Source organism: Nelusetta ayraudi, unplaced genomic scaffold (genome assembly GCF_046127955.1).
Source record: "Nelusetta ayraudi isolate G7.1 ecotype Tasmania unplaced genomic scaffold, CSIRO-AGI_Nayr_v1 ptg000071l, whole genome shotgun sequence".
NCBI lineage: Eukaryota > Metazoa > Chordata > Actinopteri > Tetraodontiformes > Monacanthidae > Nelusetta > Nelusetta ayraudi.
This window is the reverse complement of record NW_027466121.1, coordinates 1427052-1439499: the sequence shown is the minus strand read 5'-3', so window position 1 is coordinate 1439499 and position 12448 is coordinate 1427052. Positions and strand designations below refer to the sequence as shown.

At 44.8% G+C, this 12448-nt stretch overlaps 1 protein-coding gene across 1 annotated transcript in view; it reads right to left on the bottom strand.

Annotated features, from left to right (window-relative positions):
• Nucleotides 1–12448, bottom strand: part of cmip (c-Maf inducing protein) — a 36421-nt gene that overhangs the window by 11270 nt on the left and 12703 nt on the right. The window contains exons 2-10 of the mRNA XM_076042945.1: nt 6522–6647; nt 6111–6161; nt 5481–5642; nt 5189–5230; nt 4813–4875; nt 4613–4693; nt 3895–3998; nt 3613–3717; nt 1390–1848 (exon numbers count right to left, since the gene is read on the bottom strand). Of these exons, the coding sequence (XP_075899060.1) occupies nt 1390–1848; nt 3613–3717; nt 3895–3998; nt 4613–4693; nt 4813–4875; nt 5189–5230; nt 5481–5642; nt 6111–6161; nt 6522–6647 (1193 nt within the window). The remainder of the gene's footprint in view (nt 1–1389; nt 1849–3612; nt 3718–3894; nt 3999–4612; nt 4694–4812; nt 4876–5188; nt 5231–5480; nt 5643–6110; nt 6162–6521; nt 6648–12448) is intronic.

Here is a 12448-nt window from a genome sequence, read left to right as displayed (position 1 = left end):
CCCAAAGCTTAATGTAAATAACCTATTTTCTGTTAATATGTACTAACCTTGCAACAACGGAGCAGTAATACATGCTTATTTATATATGGCCATCGGCTGCATATGTAGAGAAGGGAGTGACTTTCTTCTAATTCTAAAGAAGTCCATTCATGTATTTTGAATAGAACAGAGTAGCAGTCGTTCTATGAACCCTGCTTTTTGGTGATCACTCTAGCCAATGACAAATTGGTTCATGTAAAAAGCTCGACTGAAACAGAGTTCTAGCATCAGCGTCAGCGTTGAGACAGTTCACTCTCTACATGAACTCGTTCAGTTCACAAAATCTGTTCACAGTTCATCATTCAAATTTATGAACTAAGTTCATGCTTCCAAAAATGGAACTAGTTCATAGTTATTTTCTTTATTTTTTACAATATGTTGTTGCAAGCTATTATTTTTCAAAATTATAGCCACAGCCTATTTTTTATTTTTTTAATCAGTTTTGACACTGACACTGTGTCAGATTTCATCTTCGTATCCTATTTTGAATCCTTATCAATATATCATCATGATCAGGGTGTGATGATAATAAATCATTGTGGAGGCAGCCCTGAGATTACTGGTATTTCCTCTTTGTCTGCTGCTCATTCAGTCAACACTAGTATCCAGCTGCAGCTTTCAACCCTGGTGTTTTCTCAAAAACATGAGGAAAAATTTGCTTCTTAAACAGTCTTTTTTTTGTTGTTGTTGTTTTTAAATATGACGAATTACTAAAGCAAGAACAGGAGAGCAGTCCTAAATGTCCAAATAGTCGTCCAAACCTCAAACAAATAACTTCCATCCATTTTCTATTCCCGCTTCCTCCTGCACTCAGGGTCACGGGGGTCTGCTGGAGCCTAACCCAGCTGTCATAGGGCGAAGGCAGGGCGGCGCCCTGGACAAGTCGACGGTTCATCGCAGGGCCACATGGAGACAAACAACCGTTTGCACTCACACACACACCTACGGACAATTTAGAGTTTCCAATTCACCTCACATGCGTGTTTTTGGGCTGTAGGAGAAATTGGAGAACCCGAAGAGAAGTCCCAGGCCAGGGAATCAAACCCAGAACCTTCTTCCACCATAAAATTAGTTTTAAGCAATGAAGAAGTATTAACGCTGGAGTGGTAGTGGCATCTGAACGAGTGCTGCTGCCCTCATTTGTTTTTGCCTCCATACTTCTTTTAATGATAGACTGGGTGTTTGTTCTTCTACACGTTAATGCCCGTTGGTGGTAGGTTTTCCCTGGAAACGGGCACCCTTGATCGAGGTCACACTGTGAGAGAGCGGCTCTCGCAAAACGCCAGAATGAACGCGTTCACGCCAAACATTCATCAGGCAGACGACGGGAAGAATTCTGGATCGACTCACAACATCTTGAGGATGAGCGCGAAGCAGCCCAGCACTCGGTCGGCCTGCGCCGGCAGCTGGATGGAGAGCGTGTTGACGGCCGGGCTGACCAGGAGACAATCGATGAGGTTGGGCTCGCTGTCGCCCCCCGACGGGCCGCCCTTCCGCCTGCTGTTGGCCGAGTTGTTGTTGCGCTCCAGCTCCACCAGGATCTCGCTGGAGTTGACGACAGACGGTGGCGGGGAGAGGGGCAGGGAGGGCGTCGGGGAAGGGATGGGGGGCACCGGGGTGGGCTGCTGCTGCTGCTGCTGCTGCGTGGCAGGGGGAAGGGGGCTGGGGTTGGCCGACAGCGACAGCAGGCTGGAGGGGGGCGGCGTGGGCGGCTCGGGGCGCAGCAGGCGGAGCGGCATCGGGGGTTTGCGGTCGTTCTGCTGCTGGCAGCCGTTGCGGATCTCCTTCAGGCTGGGGGAGTTGTCGCGACTGCAGAAGGAGAAAACAAGAGGAGAGAGGGATGAGCCGCCGAGAGCTTTTGACCTTTTGAACAGGGCGTGGGCAAGCTACGGCGCCGGGGGGGGGGGGGGGTGTATGTGGCCCGTAGAGCTTTTTAATCAAGTTTTAGACCCTCCTGCGGCCACCGATCAAAAGGTTCGCCCAACTTTGTTTTAAACAGACACCAAAAGACACGGTAAAACCAAGTTAATTATTTGGTAGAATGTAAATCCACAGAGGGGACGGTGTCATTTCAATTGTAAAGATACTGTAACGGGGAAAGGAATGAAAGAAGGAATGGAAAAAAAACACAGTCACTGCGTATCAGATCATGTGTGCGGGATGGATGTGAAATTGTTCAATAAAAAGAAATGAAAAAAAGAAATAAACATACAACGTAAAAGTACGAGCAAGAAACATAAAAAAAAATATATATATATATATATATATACACAAAGTAAACTCAAAAGTAGGAAAAAAAATGACGTGACTTTTGGGAATAATCGAATCGTGAGTCCAAGGAAAGAGAGGTGATGATGCTAATTAGTTAGATTATGTCATGCGCTTGCAGTCAACAGACTCTCCCTGAGGAGCGCGACAGAAAGAAGTGGCGCTAAGTGTGAATGGCAAAGGCAATAACAACACTGTCTGTAAGTACGGGAAGAGCAGTGAAGAATTAAAGACAGAATCTACTGGCAATAAAATCAACAGAAAACATGAACGTTTCTGGTTCGATAGAGTCTTCCAAATACAATTGTCGTTCTTCTGGTTGTGTTGCTTTATCATTTGAACGCAAAAAAAAAAAAAAAAAAAAAAAAAAAAAGATCGAGCAAAAAATGCACAAGGGATGTGAGGGGTAACGACAAATCTCACGGGATCGCGCGACTCCCGATAAGCAAATAAATGCAGGTCTTTCATTTTCCTCGCTCGTTTGCTTTCAAGCAAAAGGGGGCCCGAGCGGACACGGTGTGTTCCACGATGGCCACTCGCCGAGTTGTGGAGCAGCACGCGGACCGATGGCACATCGAGCAAATCATGCCCATCTTGGCACAAGTTGCTAGGCGACAAAAACAGATGCCAGGAAGTTGTTTATCCATTTGCTTCACGCTGATTCGAACACATCGCAGAAGCAAATGTTTACAAAAGTGTATAAATATATACATAGAGGGTGTTGCATATGTACAGAACGTAAATCCTCTCGGGCAACACAAATATAATGTGATTGATATTTACCATCAATCCAACAGCAGTAAATTGGAATAATCATCACACGGCGTTGCCTTTTGGAAAGGTCGCGTCGGGACATTAAAACAGTGTCAACAGGCTCTGGAAGGGTAAATCTCTCCTCCATTTTGCAGCGATCTCCAGCACGTTCTCCGTGACAGACCATAACCGGCAGCCCCAGTCCGCCGTGTTAGCGTCGCGCAGCACGTGCACGGCGAACGGAGGACGGGGCGCGTGCACGGCAGTCACCCAATACACAACTCCGTCTCCCAATAAATTGTGCTTAACATTCCATTTTAAGAAACACACAAACAAGAAATGCAGAGTCACTGCACCCAGGTAAGTGTTTGGCGGTGGCAGCAGCAGCAGCAGCAGCAACAGCCTCGGGGTAGTTTTAACCGCTCTAATATTTGCTTTGGCTGAGTGGGACGAGCAGGCAAATAAACAAAAAAATCAGGTTGACCAAGACAATCATGGATAAGGGGGGAAAAACAAGTAGTGTGTGTGTGTGTGTGTGTGTGTAGAACTGACCTGTTGATGAACTCCTCATAACAGGAGTAAATGGCAGCGAGACACACTGCCACCAGGTTGGGCAGCACCCGTGGGTGGGGGCACTGCCCTGTTGGGCCGTGCATGCTGCAAAGCAAACACTGCGGGTCAGGTTGGATCATAATGTGGTGAAGGTTCAGCGTCTGACTCCTGAACACTGAACTCAACACCCTTCATCACGGCAGAGGAGTGACGCCACGCACAGTTTCGACCGGAGAGGAAAAAGATGCAGTTTTTTTGGCTCGGCGTGTGAAAGTTTCTCACCTGTGCACAAACTTCTTCACAACCTCCATCCCGGCGTTGAGCTCGTTGAGTGCCAGGATGTACTCCTGAGTGAAGAGGCGCAGCCGAGGGCACTTTCCAAAGTCCTGCCCAGGAGACAAACAGGTGAGTTTTCGCCAGCATATACAGTTGACATACGCTACCAGTCAAAAGTTTGGACACAACTTCTTATGCATTTTTTTTTTTAAATCTTTACCACTTTCTACTTTGCAGATAGACACTGAAGACATCAAATATATGAGCAAGATATATGGAATTACGTAGCAAAGAAAAACACATGGAACAACTCTAAATAGGACTCTATATAGGAATTTAAATATAAAACGTGCTGGAGTTATTTTACACTTGTATCGTTTCCTACATCATTGCATGTGCGTTCATACGCAGTTTTGATGCCTTCAGTGAGAAACTGCACTGTCAATAGTCATGAGAATGAAAGAAAAGACATTCAATTCATAGGGTGCGTCCAGACTTTTGACTGATAGTGTAGTTGACATGTGATGAAGGCTAACAAACCACAGTTTAACATTTTTCCAACTGTCTTGGGCTTCTGTATCGACATTTGAAATCGCTAGCATATGAAGAATGAATAATTAAGGAGGCCTGACACTGACCCCTGCAAAAGCCGGAAGCGGATCAATTAACAGTAGCTTTCTATACGTCTTCCTGTCAGCCACCTTTCCCCCAAGTGACGCCTTACCATGTTGTGTTTGAGGATTCTCTGGACGACAGGAGTGAACACTTCGATCACCACCATCGACCGTGGCCGTTCCCGACAGTGCTGAGGAAGACACGAATGAGTGTTTTTTTGTTTTTTCTTCTTCTTGACTTTGAATCGTGCTTTTATTTCAAGTGATCTAGTTTCAGAGAGAGACTTTAACCACATTAAACGCCCCTTACCTTGCAGAAGAACTCACACAGGTCTGGTGGTGGGTGGTTGTTTTCCAGAAGAGGAGCAATTGCCTGCGCACACACACAGACGCAGACACAAACACACACACACACACACACAGATGAATATTTCCATATTGTATCTCTTATTTACCCTGGCTGGGAGCCAGCAGAAATGATCTGGCCTGCTAGTTGCAGCAGCCTTGTAATAACTGGCTACACAAACACCACAACCGATCGCGGCGCTGAACTCTTCTCCTTCGCCAGCGCCGGGGGAGAATCGATATTGTCCCTCTGTTCCACAAGCGCTGGCCCAAGCGTTAATTATTAACTTCGGGCTCACGTCTAATATTGGTCAACAGCGGCAGAAAAACTTCAAACTCACCACGATGATGTTCTCGTGATCCTGAGCGCTGAGGTTTGAGTTCTGTGGGAAAACAGACAAGAAGGAAAAAAATGCAATTGTGATGAGCAAAAAAAACAACAAACAACGTTGTTGGTTGTTAGTTATTTGTGTAAATAGCTGAAACATTTTTTTTGTTTGGAGGCTACGTTGAGACGATCTGCTCTGGAGCTTCTAGTCCCACATGTCTTTGCCATAGTATTTAAAAAACAGAGAATAATCTCTAACAAAGCATAAAGATTCCAGCAGTGTTTGCATTGTGCGTATTTCCTACCTCAGCCAGCAGAGTGGAGATGATGTTCAGAGGGGCCTGATGGATGGACTCGTCCTGCAGTGGCGAAGTCAAGGCCATGTCCACCAGCGCTCTGATTTCCTTCAGCACGACATCCCAGCGACTCGGGTTGTTCAGGACCTTGCGGTACTTGTAGATCTTTTTCTGCAAGAAACACGATATTCAGATAAACTTTCTCTTAAGGGACTGCTGCGTTGGCAAGAAAACCTCTGATAACCAGTGACACGTGAGAATTTCGCATGGGCTATGCTTTCTAGATTACACGTTCTGATTATGGCCTGGAATGTTGGAACGTTGCCTTGAGAATCAGTCAAAGGGAATGAAATGAATCCGAGAGAGGGAAGTTTTAAAAGAAAGCAAATGTATGACTCTGTGAAAACTGGATGCTTCCTTGTGATCTGAGAGCACAGCATTGGTTTTTAGTCTTACAGGTGTCAGCTGTTGCTGAGTGAATGGCAGAGTGATGTGTTACTATGACGAACAAAATGTGCACGTTTACGCACTATTATCATTTCAAAATCTTGACTAAAAGAGGGACAACATCGCTGGGAGCCTGGCACCAGGTGCACCAATGGGGTATGAGGGAGCACACCAGCGGCGTTGGTAGCTTACCTTCCACTGCAGAGAGTGAAACCACTGGTCCCTCAAGTAGCTGTTTGCAGCCTGAAGAGACACACACATACACACGTGCATGAGAAAAGAACGCCACACTTGTTTGACGATTTCACAAAATGATAAAGGTTAGGGGTGCACCGATACCAGAATCAGATATCGGCACTGATACCATGGTTTGAGTTCTCTACTCGTATTTGTAAAATAGGTGCCGATACCACAATACAAAACTCAGCTGAATATTGCATTTAACTAATTGAATACATTCCTCAGAATTTGCCATTGTTTTTATTGCCCATTTTTTTTTGCCCAATCCCAAGTCATTACAAAATTGATCAGGGTCTCCTAAAACCTTTTTGCGTAGACTGAACGGATTAAACCGATGACGTACGGGTGTTGGAAATGCGTTACCTGCAACAGGACAGTGCCACCGGGGAAGCTGAGCTGGACGCAGTACTTTGGAGCGTTGTCCCACGAGAGAAGCTGCAAGTCCTCTATTGAGCTGTAGGACAATGGCGTCTCCATGTAACCAGTGGGCTGGAAAAGACAGAGAAAACAAGGGGATATCACTCTGCCACCATCCCAACACTTGCAGTGCAGATTGTATATTTAAACAGAGCTGCTGCTGGAAGAGCAAAACGAAACACGTCCCGGGCTTAACCTGCCCTGGGTAAACACAAGGCCGGGGAAGCCGGGGGGGTAAACGACTATTTTACCAACTGCGGAGACATAGTTCCAAAGAAATACTAATAATGACAGAATGATGAACACAAGTGGGAAATTGATGAGGCAAAAGCCATTCATCGCAAAAGAATGTGGCCGAACGGGAAAGTTAAGTATGATACAGTAAGAAAACAGGAAATGTTTCAATGAGAAACCAAATGAGTTGAAGCGCAACTGCAGCTGAAGCCAGCGCCTCGTATGATGCACGGCTGTAATCCCAGTAATAATACCGTGGCAGCTGCATGCGAAGTGAGAGGCCACAACTTGCTCGCGAGTCTCTCACAATGATGACAAAAATACTGCGACTAGCTTCCGGATTGGGGCACAGAAGGGAGAGAGAAGAAGAAGAGAGGAAAAAGCATGGAAGAATGGGCGCAGGAAAAAAAAAAAAAAAAAAGAACCTTGTAAATCTTCAAAACCGCACTTGGTCGATGAGAAAAGTTACAATTTTTTTTCTTTTTTAGTGGTCTACAACAACACATGACTCATGGGTATTTAAATTAATCATCGGTTGATTTCCCAGAGGCAGTCGTCACTCCGCGAGGTGGAGCCACTTGTTGATGCAAGTTATTTGTGGGTCGACTCGAATCGTGACGTCAACTCTGGCAACTTTTTTGGCCGGAATTTGACAGCAACTCCTCTGGAATTCATTGCATCAAAACTTCTCATTGTACTTTTCCCAAAACAATTCCAAGACCCGCGTCGTCTGCCTGCCTGCCTGCTTCGCCGAGCGGAAAACATATGCGTTATACTGAAGTACACTGATAAACGTTCAAATTACTTTACGATTTTGAACAACACCAATGAAATAAAATCTAAATGTTTCGTCAAAGGGTTGACTCCACATTTTGCCAAGGTCAATCATAATCCATGTCGTCATGGACGAGTTGCTAGATTCTTTTCAATTAAAAACTCGAGTGGACAAGGTGGGACCTGCACCTTCACCAACACTATTAAATAATAATGCATAATTACCTGACATTACGACACATAAAGGAAATACTCAAAACTACTTCCTGGAGTAAACCACTGCGTGGCACAGTGACACAGTGCCACCGCAGACCGTTTTGTGGTCGATTACTTGGTTTTGGGCTCAAATAAATAATGTTCTGCATCTTGGTAAGTAAAAGAAAACATCATCAGTGTGCCACCCCAGAGTCTGCACGGATCAGATGTCGGATTCTTCACAACAAATGCATCGTTGTGATGATGGGCGTAGCTGAAATGCCGTTCCAGCTATGCATCTGCCTCAAAAACAACTCCGCCTCGTAATGCTACATTGCTATTTCAAAGCATGGTGAAGGCGCAGGTCACAACCTGTCCACAAGACAGTGTTGGAGTTGCAGGATTGTGTATTTGATGGGTTTTGAGGGAGAGGGACCAGTGCAGCTGCAGGATGGCAGAACAATAGGCACTGATAGTTAAAAGGAACGTAAATTACTCATATGACCGATTGGAATGACAAGTCCACTCCACACTGAGAAAAAAGGGTTTTAAAAGCCATAACTCATTCAACTGACTTCTACAGTGTCTTGTCTATCCATTATGACCAGTAGGGAATGGCCCGTCTTTGTCGACAAGTTGAAAATCTGTGTCAAACGTTGCCATTTTTACACAAGGCCAACCTGAAGTGCAAAAGGTTAATTTCTGGAAGTGTTCTCGAGCTGATGCATTGACTTCTTTTATTGTTTGTGTGTCAAATACAAACGTAGGGTTGAAGGACTATGAATCACCAAAAAAAAAAAAAAAAAAAAAAGAGGTCGCGAATACAATGTGGAAATGCTGCCCAGTTTGTTCTCTGGAAAAACAAAACACAAAAACTTTAAAAACTGTAGATTAAGATTCTCTCTGGAAGCCGTGGCAGTCGGGCACACTGACAGTCTTTGGGGTGCATCTGGAAAACCATTAGCATCAATGCTAAAATGAGCCCGTGGGTTCGTACAGACGGATGCTCCCGTCCAGATAACATCCATTTAAGTTAACATCACTTGCATATTTCAACAGGACAAAACTAAACTGCATAAAGCAGCTCATTTACCAGCAGGGCGTGCGTCACTGCCATTACATTAAAACCAATTCCTAGTATTTTGTTAAAATGCTGCATTTTTCTCTATTAAAACCTACGCTGTTCTTTTTTTTCAAGTGAATGGAGTTGGTTTATGAGATTGTCAAAAATCCCTGCATTCTCTTTTCACTTACATTTCAAGCAACGGCCGAATCTTTTCAAACCGGGCATTTGCCTTGTTTTTAATATAATAAACTGGCCACCTGCAGCCATCAGTGTTCATCTCAATCAGTCCTTATCTTACAAACAACGACGAGCAACTCTATATATTTCAATAAAGGCGGTGGCTACGACGAAAATGACGGAAATAAATGTAATTAAAGGGTCAACCAAGAGCAATGGGAAACAGTGTGCTCTAGGTAGAGGCGTTTTTTTGGAGAAAACAGAAGGGGCTTCAATTTTCTGATAACCAGCCAAGGTCACCATAGATACTCCGTTTCCCGATAAGACAACAACACATGATCTGGTAACTCCCCGTCTCACTCACTGCATCATCTCTACCACTGCGTCCTTCCTTCTCCTCCTTTGTCTCTCGACTCATCTTCTGCTTTTCTCCCCCCCTGCATTTTTCTAACCCTTTACTCTGCCTCCCTAAACTCAGCGGAGGAAGAGGAGAGGGTTGGAGCGGAATACAGCTGCCCTGATCTCACCGCTGTGTTGCCATAGAAACAAGGGGACAGAGATGTATGCTGCATTTTCTTCTTTTTTCATTTGTTGCTTCCCGTCAGAGACGGGGAGCAAACATGAGGGCTTGAGGGGTGAGTATGGACGTGTGTGGGTTTGTAGTTGGAACAATTGAATAGCGATGTAAACGCTGAAATGTCAGATGAATGATCGTTAATCGCACAAAGTACTTTTAGCGCGGTCGGGGATGTTATTCGGGGTGCGCGAGATTTCAACTCTGGCTTTTGCAGGAACAAAAAGGGTTTCTTGCTTTGCATGCATGTGACAGAACATCATATAGGCTTGAGAAAACATCAAACCGTGTCCATGCCTGAATTACCGCAAACTTATGCAACTGGAATGTACTCCTTTGTAAATAATCTTTCATCGCCATATCACAAGTCTTGCGCAACAAGACATTGAGAAATCGGTCGTTCAAAGTTGTAAGCACGATTTGTATAGTGATTGCTATCATGGTATTTTGACAATTATACATTGGACTGTTGCCATAATTACCTTTTAAACTATTTGGAACGTGACAGGTCCCTGAAAGCTGCCTGTCATAATGGCGTTTAGATGTAAAGAAATTAAATAAAATGAAAAGAAAATCAAACATTTCATTAAGCAGCTTGGTAGCCCTTTAAATACAGCTGACTTAGAGTGTTTTTTTTTTTTTTTTTTTTTACAATAAAATGTAACTATAAATACAGAATTAGCATTTCCCTCTTGGGCCAGAGCACTGGTTTTCACAGCACACGACTGATGAGGTTGTACCTGAAAGACCAGCATTTGAAAATGTTGAGTCACTGTCTGATCACTCAGTATAAGTGAGCCATTTTTTTTTTGTTTTTTTGCATTGATGAGCGAGCTGGTGTGAAAGATAAAGGTATATTGTCAAAACTGGGGCTGACCCTTTTGGGAAAAAAAAAAAAAAAATCTGATTGTAATTGCAATTATACGTCAATATTCACGGTGTGATGAAGTTGAACATCTACCGCTTGAGATGCAGTGCAAAAGCAAACTCATTTACACTATATTCCGATGCAAGGATGAAAATATAAAAAATATATTGCACCACACTGGCTGGACCAACGTGCCTCCACCCTCAGACGGTTCGGTTCACTTCTGCTTTTCGGTTTTGGATTGTAAATCCCCGTTGACTCCTACCACACCTTCAAATAAAACACAGTTTCTTGCCCATTGTTGTCTTATTTCACAGTTTCTTTCCATTTTCTGTTTCAGCTGATAGTCTCTGTTTACTGCTTGTTCTTTTTTGTTTTAGTTTGGTTTTGTCAGAGCGGAGAAAAGCAAAACTGAGCGAGCGTGAACTGGAAAAAAACGCAAGAAAAAAACGCAAGTCCCACCCACTACCTAGAGCGCCCATATTCGCATCCTCTGTGCTGTACAAATGTCGTTGTTTCAAATCACGATCTTGATTTAAAAATGACAATGACGATGATGGTTCAACCTCAGTCAATACTTGGGGGCGAAATCACAATAGAGTAACAACAAAGGTGTGCATATTCCGCGCTGCAGCGTGATAAAACCCCCCTGAATGAACTTTGAGTAAATCAAAACAGAAACCCAGGAGAGTTGACACAGAAGAATCATCCCCGGTATCAGTGCAGTGAAGCAACGATTTTAGCGGAAACATCAATTGGGTATTGAAGCCCTCGCTTGTTGGGGCAGGGCTCTGACAGTAACGTGAGTCAGCATTCAAGTGTGAACAACCAAGAGCTGAATGAATTGTTTCTTGTGCAACTTTTCAAACGTCCAAAATTCCACCACAGTTTTTTTTCCCCCAGCCCTCTTTTATCGGACTAAACTCAATAAATCTCAGATTTGAAGGTCCTCGAAGAAGAAGATGGTGGATGAGGTATCCAGGTTTGTGTGCGCGGGCCGACGTAGTTCCCTTGACGTTGGAGTGTTGCAATCTTAAATCTGACCATTAGATGGCAGAGTTTTACACACTGTACCTTTAAACTCGAAAACATTGCTTGTGGCAACTTTCAATGAAAATGTGTTAACAAAAAAACAAAAAACAAACAACCAAGAAGAAGAAACAGACATAGAAGAGGTGACCAACAGCCCTGAACTGGCGACTTGTCCAGTACCTTCCTGCCTTCACCCTATAACAGTTGGGAAAGGCCTTGGCAGACCCCCCCAACCCTGAGTGCAGGACAAAGCAGGAATTGAAAATGGATGGATGGATGGATGGATGGATGGATGGATGGACGGATGGATGGACCAAGAACCTGCCAGAAGGACAGGCTTATGTTGCGTGTGGCGGCCATTTAGGCACTGGACTGCATTCGTACGTCAAATGTTAAAGTCCCAGTGGTTGTCGCATCCCGAAGGATGTAAAACATGCCCTCTGCTTTTGACCCGTTCCGTAGGGGAGCGGTGAGCAGCAGTGGTGCCGCGCCCGGCAATTTTTCCAACCCTGAAATACTGAGTGCCAAGCAGTAGGAGGGGGGGGGGCAACGGTTACCATTTTTTATAGTCTTTGGTATGACGATATGGCCGGGGATTGAACCCACAACAAAGAGCAGTGCCGTCGGTCCCGTCTCAGTGGACATGTAATCGTGTTGCGGTCCTACGACACTGCAGCCCACAGTTTGCCAAAGGAGGAAGTGGCGTGCGGTGCTGTTGCCCACCACCTGCAGACTGCAAACGGACGGTGGAAAGAAAAAGACAATTGACTGCCTCCCTCCCCGCATCGACGTCAGACATTTGCGCCGTGCTCTGCCGAGTTTAAAACGCTTCCCGAGGGATCTCGACCAAACGGAACATTTTTCCTAAAATTGTTGCCGTGGTAGCGCCTTCTCTCAATGTCCCCCTGGCTGCGTCCTCCACCAGCTCCACAACTCCAGTGTACCTTGACCGC